The sequence below is a fragment of the Neoarius graeffei genome, chromosome 15, assembly GCF_027579695.1.
Source record: "Neoarius graeffei isolate fNeoGra1 chromosome 15, fNeoGra1.pri, whole genome shotgun sequence".
NCBI classification, from domain to species: domain Eukaryota; kingdom Metazoa; phylum Chordata; class Actinopteri; order Siluriformes; family Ariidae; genus Neoarius; species Neoarius graeffei.
In genome coordinates this window covers 77,512,689-77,535,545 of record NC_083583.1, presented here as the reverse complement: position 1 = coordinate 77,535,545, position 22,857 = coordinate 77,512,689, and the positions used below count along the sequence as shown (strand labels likewise).

At 44.3% G+C, this 22,857-nt stretch overlaps 1 protein-coding gene across 2 annotated transcripts in view; it reads left to right on the top strand.

Annotated features, from left to right (window-relative positions):
- dagla (diacylglycerol lipase, alpha) overlaps nt 1–22,857 on the top strand; it is a 79,775-nt gene that overhangs the window by 5,236 nt on the left and 51,682 nt on the right. For both annotated transcript variants that reach the window (XM_060941887.1, XM_060941886.1), the window contains 5 exons: nt 17,557–17,658; nt 19,040–19,251; nt 20,237–20,338; nt 20,672–20,810; nt 22,284–22,371. In XM_060941887.1, coding sequence (XP_060797870.1) covers nt 17,564–17,658; nt 19,040–19,251; nt 20,237–20,338; nt 20,672–20,810; nt 22,284–22,371 — 636 coding nt within the window. In that variant the 5' untranslated portion in view covers nt 17,557–17,563. The remainder of the gene's footprint in view (nt 1–17,556; nt 17,659–19,039; nt 19,252–20,236; nt 20,339–20,671; nt 20,811–22,283; nt 22,372–22,857) is intronic.

Genomic DNA, 22,857 nt, shown 5'->3' with positions numbered 1-22,857 from the left:
GTGGGTTTCCTCCGGGTGCTCCGGTTTCCCCCACAGTCCAAAGACATGCAGGTTAGGTTAACTGGTGACTCTAAATTGAGCGTAGGTGTGAATGTGAGTGTGAATGGTTGTCTGTGTCTATGTGTCAGCCCTGTGATGACCTGGCGACTTGTCCAGGGTGAACCCCGCCTTTCACCCGTAGTCAGCTGGGATAGGATCCAGCTCGCCTGCGACCCTATAGAACAGGATAAAGCGGCTACAGATAATGAGATGAGATGAGTTTCCATTTTCCACCTTAAACCTGTTGTGAAGTGCAGTCATGCAGATAATCTTTCTCCAAAGCTTTAGTGTGTTTGTTCAGCTCCTGGCAGGTAAACAGACTTCTCCCCTCGGTCCACAGGCACGTGGCTCCTGTCTCCGCCCACAGTCACGGGGTTTATTTGATAACTGGGTGGCGAGAGTCTGCGTAAACATCTCTGTGCAGATAATTTGGATAAAATCTTGAACTGAAAAGTGAACAGCGTTCTTATGAATATAATACGAAACGTATATTCATCCAAACGTCCTCCTGTTCTCGCACAATAATTATTTACAGCATTAACAAGTATAACAGCATGACTCACTGATTGATTATTAGACCAGATGACTGGCTGTTAGTCGTAAATCAAGGTGAACAGAGTTGTGTAACTTGTCAGTGACCTGAGCATCATCAGTATTCCAGGAAACAAAGTAAATAGACACAGTGCTCCATTTCTACAAATTATACTCAGCAACCAGGAGCTTCTTCTGACTTAAAAAATCTATTAGCCTGGCTGAGCAGGTTGAGTAACGAGAACATTTGGATTGGAAAACATAAAAGGCACAAGCCTGAGGCTGAGGGGACGCGAGCACAGACTACAGTGGTAATTCATTATTATTTTTTAATGACAAGTAGATCCGTACATTTAAAGCAGTAACTCAGTTTTCTGAAATGGACATGTCTTCAGGATAAGGACTTCGGTCTTCAGGAGAGAAAAAGAAAAGAAAAGAAAAAGCCCCCGAGGGCCCTGATGAAGGAACCGGCTGTTTATAACTGCAGTAACGTAAACAATAATCTGAACTAACGTGTTTCATGGAATGTTCAATCTTAAAAGTGACTATAACGGAATAAAAAGTGGATTCTGGATGTGCAGTTCAAGGAAAATAACCAGCTCCTCAGAGCGAGAGTGCAGGAGTCTGATCATACACTGGACGAAGGAAAACCATTGAGGACTGATGGCTCTTTAATGGAAACGTGCTGTTACAGAAAACTGAGCAAACATTTCCAGCACGTTCTTATTTTTCGTCGTGTTCCACTTTTAAATTTGATGGAAACTTGGCTTTTGTTGAGCGCAAACGTGTTTTATTGTCATGAACCTTCTGAAATACTGAAGAAACGGTCTGACTTTATTTATATCCTCACACTCACCAACACTTGGGCCGCATCCCAGTTGGCACGGAATAGTTTGCCAGTCCACCACTGGTGTGTTTACAATTTAGGTGCACTGCAGTCCATGAAATGAATCTATGCATTTTTTTTACTCGTCTTCTTGACAAAATATCAGGTTAATTGATACCTGGTTTATTATTAAAATGTAATTTTGTGGGATGTTTGTGCTTAGTCTTTACCGTAATGCCTCGTCTTCAACGGTAGTGCTCCAGATTTTTCTGAGTTCTTCACTGTTTGAACTGCTGTTTTGCAGAAAATAAAGGAATATCTCACTGTTAAAAAGAACTTGAGGTGACGTGGGTATTTTTAATGCCATGGTGCTTCAGACTATACAGTGGTGCTTGAAAGTTTGTGAACCCTTTAGAATTTTCTATATTTCTGCATAAATATGACCGAAAACATCATCAGATTTTCACACAAGTCCTAAAAGTAGATAAAGAGAACCCAGTTAAACAAATGAGACAAAAATATTATACTTGGTCATTTATTTATTGAGGAAAATGATCCAATATTACATATCTGTGAGTGGCAAAAGTATGTGACCCTTTGCTTTCAGTATCTGGTGTGACCCCCTTGTGCAGCAATAACTGCAACTAAACGTTTGCGGTAACTGTTGATCAGTCCTGCACACCGGCTTGGAGGAATTTTAGCCCATTCCTCCGTACAGAACAGCTTCAACTCTGGGATGTTGGTGGGTTTCCTCACATGAACTGCTCGCTTCAGGTCCTTCCACAACATTTCGATTGGATTAAGGTCAGGACTTTGACTTGGCCATTCCAAAACATTAACTTTATTCTTCTTTAACCATTCTTTGGTAGAACGACTTGTGTGCTTCGGGTCGTTGTCTTGCTGCATGACCCACCTTCTCTTGAGACTCAGCTCATGGACAGATGTCCTGACATTTTCCTTTAGAATTCACTGGTATAATTCAGAATTCATTGTTCCATCAATGATAGCAAGCCGTCCTGGCCCAGATGCAGCAAAACAGGCCCAAACCATGATACTACCACCACCATGTTTCACAGATGGGATAAGGTTCTTATGCTGGAATGCAGTGTTTTCCTTTCTCCAAACATAACACTTCTCATTAAAACCAAAAAGTTCTATTTTGGTCTCATCAGTCCACAAAACATTTTTCTAATAGCCTTCTGGCTTGTCCACGTGATCTTTAGCAAACTGAAGATGAGCAGCAATGTTCTTTTTGGAGAGCAGTGGCTTTCTCCTTGCAACCCTGCCATGCACACCATTGTTGTTCAGTGTTCTCCTGATGGTGGACTCATGAACATTAACATTAGCCAATGTGAGAGAGGCCTTCAGTTGCTTAGAAGTTACCCTGGGGTCCTTTGTGACCTCGCCGACTATTACACGCCTTGCTCTTGGAGTGATCTTTGTTGGTCGACCACTCCTGGGGAGGGTAACAATGGTCTTAAATTTCCTCCATTTGCACACAATCTGTCTGACTGTGGATTGGTGGAGTCCAAACTCTTTAGAGATGGTTTTGTAACTTTTTCCAGCCTGATGAGCATCAACAACGCTTTTTCTGAGGTCCTCAGAAATCTCCTTTGTTCGTGCCATGATACGCTTCCACAAACATGTGTTGTGAAGATCAGACTTTGATAGATCCCTGTTCTTTAAATAAAACAGGGTGCCCACTCACACCTGATTGTCATCCCATTGATTGAAAACACCTGACTCTAATTTCACCTTCAAATTAACTGCTAATCCTAGAGGTTCACATACTTTTGCCACTCACAGATATGTAATATTGGATCATTTTCCTCAATAAATAAATGACCAAGTATAATATTTTTGTCTCATTTGTTTAACTGGGTTCTCTTTATCTACTTTTAGGACTTGTGTGAAAATCTGATGATGTTTTAGGTCATATTTATGCAGAAATATAGAAAATTATAAAGGGTTCACAAACTTTCAAGCACCACTGTACATGATTCAGGTGCAGTTTAGCCCTCGTGTCAGCATTCAAACATTTCGTGTTCACATCACAGGGTTTAGTGAATGTAGTTGAACAAAAGAATGGCTGTTTCATGCCTAAGTTTTTCAATAGTTTCATGCATTAATGCAAAAAAAAGTATATTTCATGGGGAAGTGTAGTTATAGTGGACTGAAACAAACAAAATGCTGTTTTCTGTGTGCTGTGAAAAGGTTTCATGAGTGTTTTAATTTATTTAACTGAAACGTGCGTACAGTACATTGTTGTGAAGGAGACTTTACCAAAGTTAGATGTTCAGGCAACAGGAAAAGAAGAAGAAGCCAAGAAGCCTTTGTCAAGTCAAGTTTATTTGTATCGCACTTTTAACAATAAACATTGTCGCAAAGCAGCTTTACAGAATTTGAACGACTTAAAACATGAGCTAATTTTATCCATAATCTATCCCCAACGAGCAAGACTGTGGCGACGGCGACAAGGAAAAACTCCCTCAGACGACATGAGGAAGAAACCTCGAGAGGAACCAGACTCAAAAGGGAACCCATCACCATCCGGGCAACAACAGACAACATGACTATAACATTAACAGTCCTAGCAAAGTCAGCTTCGTTGATGCTATAAACCCCCCACCAACAGAAACCCGAGTGCAAAACCGTTCACGACAACCGCAGTCCCTAAGTCAGCAAGTCAACTGCAGTCCCCAGCCACAAAAACACCACTGTAAGAGTCCAGAGCGTCCTCCAGGCACGACCCCCAACTGTCCACATGGGGCCGTCCTCCACAGGAGCGATGCGATGAGACTCCAACCAGACACAGGGCACCAGGATGGACCAGGCAGGTCCGAGGAGCAGAAGAGGTTCAGCATCTCGATCCCAGGACTGACATGTAACTCAGAGGGACAGATTTGGGGGGGGTGGAGAGAAGAGAGAGAAAACACAGGTTGTTAGGTATGCCCAGTGTCACCTGAATAAGTAGGAACAGTATACATATTGCACTGAGTACAAGCAGGGACTCCGGCAACTAACTATGACAGCATAACTAAAAGGGGAGAGCCAGAAGGTAACACAGGCATGAGGGGCCCCGGGACATAAAGCAGCAGCCACTACACTGTCAACAAACTCGAGTGAGCAAGCGAGTGGGGACTGACAGCATCCATACATCCCAGTTTACCAAAACACTCTATGTCTGAGGATCCTCTAGATCTACACCTTTACCTCATAAACACCATTAACACAAGGCTTGACTAAACAGATCTGTTTTCAGCCGAGACTTAAACACTGAGACTGTGTCTGATTCCCGAACACTACTTGGAAGGCTGTTCCATAACTGTGGGGCTTTGTAAGAAAAGGCTCCGCCCCCTGATGTAGCCTTCACTATACGAGGTACCAGCAGATAGCCTGCACCTTTTGATCTAAGTAGGCGTGGCGGGTCATAGAGGACCAGAAGTTCACTCAGGTACTGTGGTGCGAGAACATTCAGTGCTTTAAAGGTCAATAGTAGTATTTTATAATCAATACGAAATTTGATTGGGAGCCAATGCAGTGTGGATAAGACAGGGGTGATGTGGTCATATTTTCTAGTTCTAGTAAGGACTCTTGCTGCTGCATTTTGAACTAACTGGAGCTTGTTTATGCACTTATTGGAACATCCAGACAGTAAGGCATTACAATAATCCAACCTGGACGTAACGAAAGCATGAACTAGTTTTTCCGCGTCATGTAGGGACATTAAATTTCTTATCTTTGCAATATTTCTGAGATGAAAGAAAGCTATCCAGGTAATGTTATCAATGTGAGTTTCGAATGAAAGACTGGGGTCAATAATCACTCCGAGGTCTTTTACTGCTGCACGTGAAGAAACAGAAAGGCCATCCAGAGTCACTGTGGAATCAGAAAACTTACTTCTAGCTGCATGTGGTCCGAGTACAAGTACTTCAGTCTTGTCAGAGTTAAGCAGAAGGAAGTTAATAAGCATCCAGTGTCTAATGTCCTTCACACATTCCTCAATTCTATTAAGCTGGTGTCTCTCATCAGGTTTTGCAGAGACATACAACTGTGTGTCATCAGCATAACAGTGGAAACTAATACAATGTTTGTGAATAATATCACCCAGAGGGAACATATATAGAGAAAAAAGCAGTGGACCCAAGACAGAACCTTGTGGAACACCAAACTTTACCTCAGTACGTCTAGAAAAATCACCATTTACATCAACATACTGATAGCGATCAGTTAAATAAGAGCTGAGCCAGGAGAGGGCCATTCCCTTAACTCCCACAACATTTTCTAGTCTATCCAGAAGAATGGAATGATCAATGGTATCAAATGCTGCACTAAGGTCAAGCAACACAAGCAGTGAGACACAGTCCTGATCAGACGCCAACAGTAGGTCGTTTACTACTTTAACCAGAGCTGTCTCTGTGCTATGATGAGGTCTAAATCCTGACTGATACATTTCATGGATGTTATTCCTATGTAAATATGAGCATAACTGCTGTGCCACAGCTTTTTCAAGGATCTTGGAGATAAAGGGGAGGTTTGATATTGGCCGATAATTGGACAGCTGACAGGGATCAAGGTCAGGTTTTTTAATCAGGGGTTTGATAACTGCTAGTTTAAAGGATTTGGGTACATAGCCAATCATAAGAGAAGAATTTATTATTTTTAGAAGCGGTTCAATTACTTCAGGTATTATCTGTTTGAATAGACGTGTAGGTAAGGGATCTAGTACACAAGTTGAGGCTTTTGATGCCGAGATTAATGAAAGTAATTCAGTTTCTTTTAGGGGAGTAAAACATTCTAATTGCTGATCTGATACAGTTATATTGTTAACTACAGGGTCACTTACATTGTCTAACCTTAAATTAGTAGTTTGAATTTTTTGTCGGATATTCTCAATTTTGTCATTAAAAAAATTCATGAAGTCGTTGCTACTCCATACTGCAGGTATGCATGTGTCTATAGTGGACTTATTCCTGGTTAATTTTGCTACAGTATTAAATAGGAATCTAGGATTATTTTTGTTATCTTCTATTATGGAGGAGAGATATGTTGATCTCGCAGCACTAAGAGCTTTTCTATACTTCAGGAAGCTCTCCTTCCACGCTAATTTGAACACTATCAATTTTGTTTGACGCCATTTACGTTCCAATTTTCGAGTGGTCTGTTTTAATGTGCGAGTGTCATCATTATACCAGGGTGCTCATTTTTTTGTCTCTGACCATTTTCCTTTTAAGAGGAGCTACATTATCTAAAGTATGGTGGAGCGTTGACTCTAAGCATTCAGTTGCCTGATCAAGTTCTGCAGGGGCTGACAGTGACCCAATCAAAGTTGACAGCTCTGGGAGATCATTTATAAAGCTCTGTGCAGTAGTTGACGTGAAAGTACGTTTAATACAGTAGCGTGGTGAGGTGCATATATTATTACTCAGACATAGTTTGAATGAGATGAGACAATGATCTGAGATAACTTCAGACTGTGGAAGTATGACTATATTGTCTACGTTTAACCCGAATGTTAGTATTAGATCGAGGGTGTGACCACCATTATGGGTCGGTCCTATGACATTCTGCTTAATCCCGACTGAATCTAAAATGGGCACAAACGTTGTTTTTAAAGGGTCTTCTGGGTTATCGAAGTGAATATTAAAATCTCCGACAACTAAAGCTTTGTCTAAGGAAATAACCAAATCTGAGATCAAATCTGCAAATTCAGAAAGAAACTCAGAATATGGCCCCGGGGGCCTGTAAATAATAAGCAATGGAATTAACTGGGTAGACTTATTTTTCGAGGCTACATACATTATATGAGTATGAAGAACTTCAAATGTATTAAATTTATAACCAGGTTTTTGTGTTACACCTAGATAATCGTTATAAATAACCGCGACGCCTCCTCCTCTGCCAGTTAGACGAGGCTGGTGTATATAACTGTATCCAGGAGGACTCGCTTCATTTAATGCTATATATTCATTTGGCTTAATCCATGTTTCTGTTAAACACAGTACATTAAACTCCTGATCAGTAATGAGTTCATTAACCATTAGCGCTTTAGATGTAAGAGATCTAATATTTAATAGCCCCACCTTTAGATCAAAGGTGCTGGCAGCAGCTGTACAGTCAGTATGATCTAATTTTATATTGATTAGGTTACTGGAACAAACTCTCTGAATATTTCTACCTTTTTGTTGAGCTCGGGGAACAGACACAGTCTCGATGTAGTGGGCCCTGAGTGACGACTCTGTGCAGCTAGCAGACAGTCGGTTTAGCCTGTTTGTCTGCTCCCTGGCCTTGGCTCTGGATTGTCAGAAATTAACTAGGCCTGTTCTGAGACTATGACCTATGCTGCAGGAAATGAGAGCAGCACCTTCCCGAGTGGGATGGATACCGTCCTGCCCTAACAGGCCAGCAGTGCCCTCAAAATTAGCCCAATTATCTATAAAGCCCACACTGTTTTCAGAGCACCACCTGGACAGCCAGCAGTTCAGCGACCATAACCTGCTGTAAGCTACATCGCCACGCCGCATTGGGATGGGGCCAGAGCATACTACAGCATCAGACATCGCCTTCGCTAATTTAAACACCTCTACAAAGTTACTCTTAGTAACCTCAGACTGATGAAGGCGTATATCATTAGCTCCTGCATGGATAACTATCTTTGAGAACATGTGCTTGCCTAGGACCCTAAGATTACCTGCTATGTCCGGCGCCCTGGCTCCCGGTATACACCTGACTAAAGCTGCTGGTGCCCCTAAAGGCTGAGCTAATTTCACATGCCATATGATAGAGTCCCCTATAACCAGAGCTCTTTCAGGTTTCTCAGTGGGTGCATCACTAAGGAGAGCAAACCTGTTCAGCACGTGACGCGGAGAGGAGTGGTGCTCCCGTGGGCGAGCCTCAGCGGTAGCTTTGGCTCTACGCTTATGCCGCCGAGTCGTCACCCATTCGCCCTGCTGTAAGGGCTCTAACGCCGGAGTTGGGGGATTACTAACTCCACCTAGGGCATCCAGACTTTACAGAAACTACACTGCTCTCATTCTCACTAGCCTTCTCTAAAGCCTGGACATGCGCTTCTAACACTGTAATCTTCTCTGTCAGAGAGCTAACTAATCTGCACTTATCACAAATACAGTAAAGCTATCGCTAGTGACGGAGGAAGAATGACTAAACATCCTGCACTCAGCACACTGAACAGGCTGAAGGTGTGCCATGATGAAAAGATTCACGTACCTTAATCGAAGATCTGTTGATATTAAAGCAGATCCAATGTAGATGGCCTCCGCTTGTGGTCTTTACACAGGAGGAGAAAAAAAAAAGAAAAAGAAAGCTTCCGGTCTTGGCGTTCTTCCGAAAAAGAGAGAGAGAAAAAAACGGAAAAAGGAAAGCAACAGTACAATAAAATTGAAGAGGATACTGGAAAATAATTTGTAGAAAAAAGTTAAAAAAGATTAGTAATTAATTTTTTTTTCACTCGCGGGAAAAAAGGACTCATCGCAAACAACTCAGGAACCAGGAAGTCATGCATATACTTAAGCACAGTGAAATTTCTCCTCTGCATTTAACCCATCTGAAGCAGTGAATACGCACATGCGTGCACACACACATACCCAGAGCAGTGGGCAGCGATGCTGGAGCAGTTGGGGGTTCGGTGTCTTGCTCAAGGGCACTTCAGGCCAAGGCTGCCCCATGTTAACCTCACCACATGTCTTTGGAGGAAACCCACACAGGCACGGGAGAACATGCGAACTCCACACAGAAAGGCCCCCGTCGGCCACTGGACTTGAACCCAGAACCTTCTTGCTGTGAGAAGAACTCACTGGGAACAAATACCAGTTGTGAGTCTGTTCCTGGTTGTGGCTGTGATCAGGAACAAGTCTATCTGATTAGAATTGTGGAGACTGAGAGCGATGCGGTGTATGATGTTTGTTGTGATCCATGGCGGCCATATTTGAAGGCTGCTGTGAACTCTGAGAAGTGGAGTCCTGAGTGCGAGCAGGTGCAGACGTGGCATATTTGTAAACGGCATCATGGAATCGCTGGACAAAACTTTTAACAGGTATTGTGTTGGAAGAGAAAATTCAGTGATGATCAAGGGCCCGTTTACACGAGGACGCTGTCGGGTAAAAACGACTAAATATTTTATCGGAAGTGCCTTTCGTCTACACGGGGACGGCGTTTCCGAGGCTGAAAAACGGAAAAAATTGAAAACGCCTTCCAGAGTGGATAAGTTAAAAACAGCCCCCGTTGCATATCCGTCTAAACTACCCAATACGTGAAACTCTGCTCGGATCTGCTCACGTCGGGTACGCGTTTACGTCATGCATATGTCATATACTGTACATGCCAGCCCGGGAAGTAAGAAAGTAAGTAAAAAAGTAAGAGCACGTCTGATTACATCGATCCAACGGACCTTCAAGCTGCTCTGGCAGCTTTAATAAACGTCCAGGAGTCCTTCGAACATCTATACCGAATCTGCACATATACCGTTAATGAACAGAGGCGGGTATAGCATGCTCTTACTTTCTTACTTACCATAGCCAGAGTAGTCAAAGTTTTCGTGGCACAGATGTGCAGATCAGACAAGACGGAAGACGTTGCGCATGCGTGCAGACATAGCGGAGGTCTTTCACAGCACCACCTAGCCGCCTGGCATGCACATCCAATTGAATTCCACACATTTATGCGTCACCGTATAGACGCAGATTTCCTCCTTGAAAACGGTCGTGTAGACGCGGAAAAAAGTGAGAACGAAAACGGACTTTTGCGTTTTTGTTTCAGACCGTCCCCGTGTAAAGTGGGCCTAAGAGGACGTGCGTGTTGCTTGGCTGCTGGGCGACTGCGTGGCATCAGCAAGACGTTTGTGTTCAACTGAGCGTGCACACACTTTGGATGGAAACTAAGCACATGTCGAAGTCATTTCTGTCCTGGCTGCATTGTTCTTGTGATAATGATCAAGTTTGTGATATTAGAAATGTCATCAAACTGGACCTGCATCATAGATTCTTCACACATGTGAATGATAACTCCGTCGACGTGTTGATGAGATGAAGATTTGTGTAAAGAGATGTTTATTTGCATTTATGGAAAGAGTCTCCAGTGTCAGCACTTTGTAACAGGAAGTGACTTTTTTAAAAATGTGTTTGTTAATAAATTTGACGGATGTGGTGGTGTTTTTTTAAGATATTGATAAACAGATATAACATTTAAACATCTTATATATTCAGTGCTCTCTCTCTCTCTCTCTCTCTCTCTCATGCCCTATTTATTTTTCAGCATCCTTTGTCAGCGTGCTGTGTTCCTTCATGCTCCTCCTTCTTCCTGCCCCACAATGCACAGCTCCCTTCAGTCGTCCTTTCCTCAACCTCTTTCCTTTGCCCCAAAATCGTAACACCTTTTGATTAACCATCTGTGCATCATCACTGGCATCAGATATTCATCAGTTCAGGAATCCTCTTTCTGTCTAAAGAGTGGAACAAATAAGTCATTAGATATTTTAAATACAGTACACACACACACATATATATTTATATATACATTAACAGATCTTCTCATGATCTTCACCGCTCCTTCGTCATCCTTTGCTTCTTGTTTCTCTCCTCATGTGCAGCTGTTCCTCCTCCTGCACTTTATCTCACACATCCAGATTCAGTCTCTGGCACCGAACTGGCATCATCTCCTTTTTTTAGAATGAGGACTGTGTGCCACTCACACCCACTCTGCTCTCCCTCCACCATTCCTCTTGCATTTTGCTTAATCTCTCTCTCTCTCTCTCTCTCTCTCTCTCTCTCTCTCTCTCTCTCTCTCTTTTGCTTCTTACACTCTATCTTTGTTTCTTCTTCATGTTTTTCTTGCTTCATTCCCTGTCTTTCACTCCCACCACCACCCACTTGGTCCTTTTCACCTCTTTTAGCTGTGCATGTGTGTGTACATATATTTATATATTTGTGTGTGTGCTCGCATATGAATGTGTGTTTCCATATGCATATATACTATGTGTGTGTGTGTGTGTGTGTGTGCATGCAGGAGTAGATGCACATATGGGTGCACGTGTATGGCAATGTATGGGTGCCAGAATATGCTGTATATCTGAGGGGGTCATTTCACCGAGAAATCTTCCCGGAAGACCGAGCTGCGATCTCAGAGCGTGGCTTGGTCGCCGCAGGTCGTACGCAGTCGACGGTTGACCGAGGGTAGATCACGCCTCGGTCTTCCGTGGTTGCACGTGGTCGAGGAATGGTCTCCCCGACAAAGAGATCGTAGCTCGGTTTTTTACATGTCAAAAAACTGAGCCTCGACCTAAAAGTCGCACAGAGAGCGTCGAAAGAGCGAACAAGGTCGAGGAAAGGATGCATTGGTCAAGAGACAATCGAGGCTAGAACGGGGACGAGCGATGCTCAGTCTTCTCAAGCGAGAACTGATTGCGCGCATGGTTGTGCTGCTCGGCCCGTCCTCAACACTCGCTCGATCCGTGCGATCTAGCTTCACTCTTTTGCAATCAAGCCTCGCTCTGCGCAACCTGTCCCAGACCTTCCCTAGACCCGTACGCTCCCTATTCTTCCCACGGGCACGATTGGATTCTAAAGAGGATTAAGGTGTGACCTTCTTCAACCAATAAAGATCGACCATCGCTTAAGTTGCGACCTACCTTCGCCTAATCCGATTAAGCTACGCCTACTGAACGTCATATAAATAGGGCGCATAAATAGGGCACATAAAGAGGATTAAGGTGTGACCTACTTCACAATAAAGATCGACCATCGCTTAAATTGCGACCTATCTTTGCTTAATCCGATTAAGCTACGCCTACTGAACGTCATATAAATAGGGCGCAATAGCATGATGCAGAGCGATTGGGTCCATGTTGTCCCTTCGGAGGCTGGTCAAAAACTGATGGTCGGCCACCGATCGCCGGGCCTTTTTATACGGTCACAGTGGGTCGCACGCAAATCCGGGCGACCGTGACAAATTTGCGCGTAGCTCAGGCGAGAATCTGTCTAGAAAAGATCGAGAATTGAGCATACAGAGCGAGGCTAGAACGTTTATATCACAGGCTAAATCGTATTGATCGAGGGTATGTTGCAATTCATACGTAGCTAGATCGGCCAAGATTGAGCCTTGATCGGCTGAGGTCGCGCACTTGCGAGGATAGATCACCGAGAGATCAACGCTATGTTGCAGATTGGTCGAACATTGATGTTAAGATCGCATCGGATCGAGTGGACAGACGCAAGTAGAGCGTATGTAAAGCGTCTACAGAGCATATAGGACGCAGGTAGAGCGTACACATCGAAGGTCGAACGAGATAACATCGAACATAGAGCATGCACAGAAAATAATGGGTTTAGGTCGCACGGATTTTGCCCGCGACTACGGGAAAACATAGCTGCGATCATAGTCGCGCGTGATTTTTCCAGATTGTACTCGGTGAAATGAAGGGCTTACACACACACACACACACACACACACACACACACACACACACACTACAGATTAATGCAGTGCAGTTTTAAAAAAAAACCACTTGAGCACATTTCCCTGCTGCTGTGAAGTAAGTATTCTACTTTTGAAATCAAGAGTGAGCATTAGTGATGTCACTTCCTGTGTCTTAACACCCTGGGTGGATTCTGGGTAATGCACTGATGCATCATGACTCACTGATGTGAAGGTGGACATCGAGCTGGGTATATTTTATATAACGTTATAATCGATGGTGTGTTTAATGTAGTGTGTGTGTGTGTGTGTGCGTTCTGTTTTTGTCTCAACTAAAATTTCAACAGAAGGCTATGTATTCTTACGTTGTTTACAAGAGCGTAATGTTTCTATAAAACGTTTTAGAAACACATCCAATAACCTGCTTGCGTTTATCGCACAAGAATCTGGAAATATTTCTTTATCTTTAGGTTTTGTGCCGCAGTAGATTGCTGTTTGGAGCTCTCCAGGATTCCAGCTCTCTTGACTAGAGCCCCAGCTCCAGCTGAAGAGACGCAGCGTCATCGCGTGATGCTGCCACTACCATGCTTCTTGTAGTTCCTGTGTTGTTAAATCATTAAACACTGCAATAAAAATATTTCAGTGTCCGGATATAATATACCGAGAACGTGCCCGGTACGGTCGGCTCCTTTAAACAGCACACACGAGGAATTAAAAGAAATGCAGCAAGCTATTAGTTTAAAATAATATTGCAAAAATAAAAATACAAATAAGGTTTAATTTTTTTAAATTTAGTATTTACTAAGGGGCGGCACGGTGGTGTAGTGGTTAGCACTGTCGCCTCACAGCAAGAAGGTCCGGGTTCGAGCCCCGTGGCCGGCGAGGGCCTTTCTGTGTGGAGTTTGCATGTTCTCCCCGTGTCTGCGTGGGTTTCCTCCGGGTGCTCCGGTTTCCCCCACAGTCCAAAGACATGCAGGTTAGGTTAACTGGTGACTCTAAATTGAGCGTAGGTGTGAATGTGAGTGTGAATGGTTGTCTGTGTCTATGTGTCAGCCCTGTGATGACCTGGCGACTTGTCCAGGGTGAACCCCGCCTCTCGCCCGTAGTCAGCTGGGATAGGCTCCAGCTCGCCTGCGACCCTGTAGAACAGGATAAAGCAGCTACAGATAATGAGATGAGCTTTAAATACCCCACTTGTTCTTATGGTGAGTACCTGATGTTGTTATATCGCTGATCAATTACATCATTATTATATCATGATCAATTGATTTCATGCCAACAATGGTTATACGGTTTTATATGGGTGTATCTCTCTCTCTCGACCGTTCTCTCCCCTTCCTGATTTGCATTACCTGATGTGCTTTGCCTTGTGTGACATTTATTGCTCCCTCAGGGCTCCTTCTCTGTGATGGACTGATGAACCCACCCCTTTTAAGAGCTCGGTACTGAGAGATCGATGCTCAATTGCGTCTGCAGAAGAACCCATTTGATCTTTGCTGAAGCTGGAGATCTCGAAGTGCTGATTGGCTGGAGATGCCAAGGGCTGTGGTTTTTATTGATGGTGTACTGGCCTGACTCCTGATGAGCGAGAGTGAGGGGGGAGGGGTCCATACAGAGGTAGACAAATCATCAGTGCTAACTCATGGGAAAGTCAGCGCTCCATGGTGTATGGTGAGCTAGTTCACTAGTTAAGTGCACTAATGAGTGAGTGTATATAATCATCAAAAGGGCGTTTTGGCTTTGCGATGTGGAGTTCTGTCCTCAGATGATCACCTGGACATGAAATCTAACTGTCCTGGATGCCCATGCTAATGTTTAACCAGAGTATTGTATGTGTGTCTACCGTACACGCGCTGGCCACTTTATTAGGAACACCATACTAGTGCTCCCCTTTGCTTGCTCAGCCTCCACAAGGTTCCGGAAACGTCCCTCTGAGATTCTGCTGCATGATCGATTGCGTCATTGCTGCAGATTCATCAGCTGCGCGTTCCTGCTGTGAATCTACTGCATTCTGATCTGGTGACTGCAGACGCCACTGAGGTGCACGAAACTCAGGGTCATGTTTGAGACGACTTGTGCTTTGTGACGCGGAGCAGCATCGTTCTGGAAGTCATCCTTCTAATTTGGTAAATAGACATTTTGTGTGCGGAGCAAACACTCCCCACACCATTACACAACCCCCACCAGCCTAAACTGTTGACACAGAGAAGCTGACCTTGCCGTCTGCGTCAGGATTTCCTGTTCTCGTAAGTGAACTCATAATGCAGATCACAAATAATATCAGCCACTCTCTTTCCCAGATTTATCCTCTCTCGGAGCTGTTCACATGTCAGCAGCGTCTCATCTCGGTGATGAAATCAGGCAGTCCGCTTGTGGTCTGATCACTAAAACGGATGTTTCGGCGTACAGTAACTCATGATAAGCGCCTTTATTTGTCTAAATTAAAAACAGAGGCCATGTCTACGAAGCGGTGCATTAAGACAAAGAGCGACAAAAAAATCCCTCAGTGGTGACATCATGATCAAATTGGCATTTAGCTGATGAACTTTACCTTAAGCTCCGCCTATACTGACCCCAGGCTAAATGAGGCTGTAGCGCTCTCCAGTCCCCCTGTGGTTCTGCACGGCTCCTGTCTCTTCCTCGTCCTCGCTCTGAAACGGAGCAGTGCGTCTCCTCGCTCTGTCTGACTGACAGTAAATAAAGGTTACCGGCACGCTCGCTGTGTCAGCGTGAGCGGTGGAGCCGAGCTGCTGCGCGTATATTTTCCAGGACGTGTTCCAGTAAAAAAAATAAAAATAAATAAATAATAGTAATAATCAGTAATTACGATGTGTGTGTTGTGCTGAGGTGTGTGTATTGATTCATCTCCTCACACTTGATGCTACAGAACCAGTTGACCGATTACAGGGTGCGGTAACCATGGCAACCGGATAGGAGCCTCATTTTCATTGACGGTGACAAACCAATGTTGGACTAATGAACACTCTCTCTGTTTTTCTTTCTCTGTCTTGCTCTCTCTCTCTCTCTCTCTCTCTCTCTCTCTTTGCCTCTTTTTGTCCTCCCTCCCTGTCTTTCTTTTCTCTCTCTCTCTTCTTTCCCTCTCGTTTGTCTGTTTTCCTCGTTCTCACTGCCGTCTGCCCTCCATGTGTTTACTGTTTGCTGATTTCGCTCCTGTGAGATGCTGCGTCTCGTCCTCTTTCCTCCGTCCATCTTTCCCTCCTGTATATTTTTGTGTGCGTTCTTTACGATGCCGTATTGGTTAGGGGCATGGCGCTGTCCCGGTGTCACGGTGTTATCGGGACCGAAATAGGAATTTCTCATTCATGATTCCATCATTCGTTTATCCCGTTTCCTTTTACTTCTACAAAACGCGTCAGCAGTCGGGTTGCACCTTGCATGTTAATTCCTGGCTCCCCGGCACATCTGTCCTGCACCAGAGCATCAGGAGTCCAGCGATGTTAACCACCGCGTACAAACTTCATCCTGGCAAATTTCTCAGTCCTTTGTCCAATAAAAGCTGTTCTGCGTGTAATGACTTCCTCGCCCTGTTCATGAATGCAGATGTTTAGTCAGCGTTTGTTTAGTAATTTAATATTCAGCTCCTGTTCTGCGCTGTCAATCATCATGACCTCATCCGGAAAACCTGTACCTCAGGCTCTCATTATCATCCAGTGTTTCTGATGAGTGTGATGTTCAGATCATCAGCGCATCACGACACAAAGCCCTGAAGCTATATTCAGTTTTTTACGCAGGACCAAATCACTGTGACATTTAGGCTGCAAGAACATGAAGACTAGTGGAGATTTTTGAAAATGAAAGATTTTTCATTGGGGGTAAAAAACAAAACATTTTTCATTCATTCATTCGATTGCTGTAAATGTTCAGACAAAACTCTTCACCTGAATGAACACATGCTGTATGTTAGCCTGAGCGTTTTCTGTGTCAGGGCGCAGGCACTTATGGATGCGTCACAAACTGGCATCCAAGTCCGGGTCGGGCGTGGGTCAGCAAACAATATGTCAAAGGGCAGGTGAGGGATCAGAGTCGAACAAACATAAACAAAGTCAGGCAGGAAGTCAGAAGGCTTGGTATATTCCGGTACGGGACACAGAACAATACTTCGCGGAGAGTGTTTGTGAATGCTGGGCTTATATAGAGCAGTGATTAGAGGGATGATGGAAAACGGGTTTACTTCCTTGAATTCAGATGAGGGGCACTGAGGCGTTTGGGAAATGTAGTCCAGAGCGGCCATGTTTTGGAGGCCGCTCTGAACTCGGATTTTCAGCACTGTTACTGACATCTTGGATGTTCAGAATAAATTTCAGTGCAATCCAGTGAAAAGTAAGTGATTGGTGAGGCTGAGAATGGAATCGCAAAGACCACGAAACTTCAAAAAGTCATAACTAAAGAAGGATTTGGAGTCGAGCTTTAGGATTCTGCATGATTTAGGTTCCCTGAATGGTTTTCTGGGAGGCCACTGGTGAGTTTCATAGAATGACTCATCATGAGTAAACGTCCTCCCTGACGACACACGATGATTGTTCAGGGTCAGTCTTGTAGTGCTGCCAAGAATCCACGGCGCTGTGATTGCCTAATCTGACCTGGGGAACATTGTGAAAGATTGTCAATATTTCTCTTAAATCTTACTTCTCTTTGTAGTGCTGGTCATTTTGTCTCTTTCTAGAAGCATCTATTAAAGCAGCTGTGTGGATTGTGGTGTGTGTGTGTTTCAGGGCAGTGATGCCAGGCATGGTGATGTTTCGGCGGCGCTGGTCAGTTGGCAGTGATGACCTGGTGCTGCCCGCTCTCTTCCTCTTCTTACTGCACTGCATATGGTCAGTGTCTGTGTGTGAAGGATAAAATCTATTTCGCTTACCTTTAACAAGCTATAGACCCTTTTCACTCACGTGACCTTCGTAAATGCGACCGCCATTTTGGACATGAAGAAATAACGGTTTATGGCACAGACCCTTTCGGTTCTCGCTCATCTAGCTGCTACAATGACTGCTTAGACTGCAACAATAATACCTAACACACATTTAAGTATCCGTCGTAAAGACGTGAAACTCGTCGAGTGACGAGTGTGTTCATTGATAAGCTAACACAATCTAAAAGTAGACATACCATCACACTGCCCTGGCGCTGTGTACAGTTTACCTTCTATGGTTTGTGCACTCGCTATTTGCCATTACTTTCTCCAACCCAGTGTTCGAACTATGCCGATATTTTCGGGGGGCCCCTTTTTTTCCCTTGGGGGGGGGGGGGGGGGTGCTTGCGCTTGTCTCAGAGCGCGGATCTCCAAACACATGAGAAGCCTATCTTACGCACACATCACACGGACTCCACACACGCATCGCGTCTGAAGTCATAACTCATCAGGGGAAATCGTGTCCGCATTGGCATGTTCAAAAAACAACCTCGCGTCAACAATGATCCCACACGCAAGAAAAAAAAAACAGTCAGGCTACTCAACACATCTGATCCACAGCAGCACCAAAGCACCACTGGAAATCACGTCAACAACCAATCTTCCATTTCAACACGCGTCAACAAACAAACGGCACCACAAACATGAACGAATCGGTCAGGCTACCGATTCCAAACCCACAGCAGACGAATAATTAAATGCATCTTACCTTAAAGCAGAATCGACCACAAAGGAAGTCTGTTGGCACTGTTGGCACACTTCCTTTCTACTAGTTTGTGTCCCCAACCTGGCAGCAGCAGTCGTTGTCATATCGGTTTATTTTATCTTTGATGTAAACACAACACTTCGGATATGCAAATGCTTCCGTTACACACGATTGCTATGTCAATAAACATCATTTTGCCAATATTTTAGAGACCATCCATCTTCTCCGTCAGTCAGCATCTGTCGGGATCCGATAAAATGATAAATCTTGCCTTGTGTGTTGATGGTTACTACATCCAGGTGCACAACAATGTAATGGCATGATGGAAGTCTTGCTGAAAGTAAAAACTTTCTTTGATGGCTATATTCCTTTCGATGCTTCACCGTCGTTCCTCGTTGTTGGCTGTGGTAGACTACTGGTAGTTCATGTCCAAAATGGCGGCCGCGTTTGTCGTGACGTCACGTGAAAAGGGTCTATACTGTTTAGTCAAATTAATACAATAATCAGATTTTATTTAACAGGGAACATAAATACAGGGAATTACTAATCGTTGTTGTTATTATTATGGTCTGTTTGTTCCTAGGCTGGTGGTGCTGTCTGTGGTTCTGTTCGGTCTCCCGTACGGCTCAGATCAGTCGTGCTCCGTCACGCTGGTGGACCATGGCCGCGGCTACATGGGCATCTTGATCAGCTGCCTGATCTGTGAGAGTGCCATCATGTGGCTGAGCATGAGAGGGAGCATCCTGTACACACAGCCCCGAGAGGCCGTGCAGTACGTGCTCTATATACGGCTCGGTAAGAAAGGGGCGTGCACACACACACACACACACACACACTCCTAATTCTCACTTTCAGCATTCATGTATCTTTCGCCATCTCGCATATCCCACAGTCCTTTGCCTTGTGATGGGACGCAGGCGGCTGCTGTGACACAGAGCTCACTGATTGAAGCCTGACTCCGAATATTCAGTAAAATACATGCAGTTTGATCCTGCAGTCCTTTGATTTGAACGCTTTTGTGCATAAATCATCCCAAAATGAGTCCAGATGTTTTTAAAAATGATTTAAAAGCACTTTTTTCCCTCCAAACATCATGTATATTAAAAGTAAATGGATTGTACATGTGGGTAAAACCTGGAAAAAAATTATTCAGTAGTTTATAAATAAAAATTATATCCAGGTGTAAAATATAGAAATAACTCTGTTCCCGCACTCTCCTCCTTTTCCTCTTTAGTAGTTTCTAAATAAACACTGATACTTTGCAGGTATAAAATATCGAAGTAACTTTGTACATCTTTGCTTCTGTTTAAAGGAAATGTATTATTTTAGATAGAATTCTGATCCTTTGGGTTTTTTTATATATAAAATAATATCTTGGTGGCTGTGGAGGATTAAAACACCAGCGCTGTCCCTCACTGTCCTGGGTGTTCCTCCTCCACTGAGCGAGTGTGAGGCAGTGTGAGTCCTGCCCCAGTGGCCTCGTCAGTGCTTCTTGCAGTTCCGTGTTTTGGCCACTAGGGGGTCGGACTCGGCTCTATGGGGCTGAATTCAGCAGTGAGCTGCACAGTGACCACGCAACATCTGGAAAGGCGAGAAAATCAGCAGGACATCGGCTTATGTGTGTCGAACAATTTCTTTTAATCATTGCTCGCTCAAAAGAGATCTCTGCACGAGCCGCTATTAACACACACATGCACACTTGTATTTAGATGTCTTATATGTTTGTATACTTCATTTCTTTACAGGTGTGTGTGTGTGTGTGTGTGTGTCCGTCCCTCAGCCATCCTGCTGGTAGAGTTGGTGTATGCGGTGGTCGGGATCGCCTGGCTGGTGCAGTACTACCAACCCTGTTCCGACGTGACAGCCAAAAACCTCGCTCTCGGTCAGACACACACACACACACACACACACACACACACACACACACACACACACACACACACACAGTCCCTTTTATCTTTCATGTTGTGTTTTTTTTTGTTATTGTTTTCTCTGGAGATCATTTCTTCCCTTCAGCCTCAACCATTTCATTTCCTTGATCTTTACCATCTTTCATGATTTTTGTTATATTTCTAGATGTAGACTTTCCTGTTTTTCATCCAGTCAGTCAGTCCTGGTAGAATCTAATGCCTGTGTGAAGAGGTAATAGTGTGTGTGTGTGTGTGTGTGTGTGTGTGTGTGTGTGTGTGTGTGTGTGTGTGTGTGTGTGACACAGGCATCGTGGTGTGTAACTGGTTAGTGATCTTCAGTGTGTGTTTCACCATGATGTGCACCTTTGACCCCACGGGACGGACCTTCGTCAAACTGAAAGCCACACGCCGCCGCCAACGCAACCTGACAACATACACACTCAGGTACAACACACCACACACGCTCGGATAAAATACACACCACACACACTCAGATAAAGTGCAGTGGAGGTGTGTATCAGGAGTGCGATCCTGTGAAACAGAAAGAGCAGTGGGAGTTGGAGGACGGATATGAAGCTCGGCGGACGGAGAAAAGCCACATTCATTAGCACGGGAAAGAGTGTGTGTGTGTGTGTTTCTGTTCATCGCCTTTATACACATCACTGAAGAGTGTCTGTGGCAGTGGGTGGGACAGGTCAAAATTCCCTCAGGAGTGGGTGGACGTAGGATTTAAAAAAAAACACAGTTTTTTTTTCTCACACCTCAGAAACACATCACACTCCGGGGTAACTAGTGGAGCAGTGATAGCAAGTCGTGACCCCGACTGTGACCCCGACTGTGACCCCGATTGTGACCCTGTCTCCATCACCTGTAGCACCGTCTGCTGGTTGGATGTGTGTCAGAGTTGTCGTGAGGCGTCCTGATGGTGCTGCGTAAACAGCAGGTCCTTCACTTTACTGAGACTGAGACGGAGACGCCGAGTTCCTGAACTGCCCTGTAGTGACTGACCGTTTAATCACTGAGGCGGCTGCTGCTCTGCCAGATGCATGCTGTCTGCAGCTACTCCTCATTTCCTGTCTGCCCTTATGATGAAGACAGCTCTGTCTTCTGTCAGAGAGGATCACATGACCGGCATGTTGAGCTCCATGCGTGGGAACTGCACAGGCTGTGTAGGTGGCTTTAACTTTCACACCTAGAGCTACTTCCACGTAGCGTCAGAGGAACCTGACCGAGAGCCAGCTGTGCTTCCGGCTTTTGACCCACAGGGGCAAAAGGGTGTGTTTTGTTGTTGTGGGGTGTTTTTGTAGTTAAAGGTAAGGTCCAGTGGGCTGTGTCGGTGTACTTTACTCCAGGCCGAAGCTGGTTAGTGTCATTTAGAAGGATGTGTGTATGAGCAGCTGGATTTCTACCAAGCAGCAGGACTTTCATCAGTAAACTTGGGGAAAGTTTATGACAAAAACGAAAATAAAAGTGAATGTGGAACCTGTGTGTGTTTCTCAAAATGTTAGTAGTATAAAGCTAATCTGCTACCTAATTAATATTCAGATACATTAAATTACAGCTGTAACTGAAGTGTAAAAATACAAAGGGATGGGCGTATGTAACCATATTATTATTTTTGTCTTTATCCTTTCCTGTCCTTTTTTCCCCTTCCTTTCCCATCATTCACTTTCCTGTTGTTTCTTTTCTGTTCCTTTCCCATCTGCGCCTTTCCTTATCTTTCCTTTCCTTTCCTTTCCTTTCCTTTCCTTTCCTTTCCTTTCCTTTCCTTTCCTTTCCTTTCCTTTCCTTTCCTGTTGTTTCCCTTTCTTTCCCATCTTTTCCTGTTCTGTCCTTTACTTTTCCATCCTTTCCTTGCTTTTCCCTTCCCTTTCTTGCTTTTCCTTCCTTGTCTTTCCTGTCCTTTGTCCCTCTCAGACACAGATTAGAAGAGGGTCAAGCCAGCAGCTGGAGTAGGAGACTCCGGTTCTTTATGTGCTGCACCAGAGCTAAAGACACACAGTCTGTAAGCGCACACACACACACACACACACACGCACACGCACGCACTTGTATATCCACACTAATAGCTTTACTGGGACGGTGTAAACAGAAGCTTCCTGACTGTTTAAAGTGTTTTTGTCTGTTTATGAAAAGCGAGTGCAGAGCTTCATCTGGTCTCTGTGAAGGCCTTAACCACATTCTACTCTCACGTTAAAACACTTGCACTTCTCTGTGTAACTCATTAATAAAGTGAACACTCTCACTAGCCGCGTCATGCCACGTGCATCATCACACTCATGCCTGAAATGCTGTTATTTGTGTAAGTAATAAACTGTTTATAAAGTAGCGTGAAATGTTTCCGTGTATCGGGAAGATGGTTGTAACGCTTTACATTTCTGATCTCCCGCCCGTACAGAGATGCGATCGAAAGCTTGGCGTGCACTGAACCTGCGTGTTCTGTAGAATAGAGCTTGATCTTGAGCAAACTGAAGAGAAAGTGAAACATCTC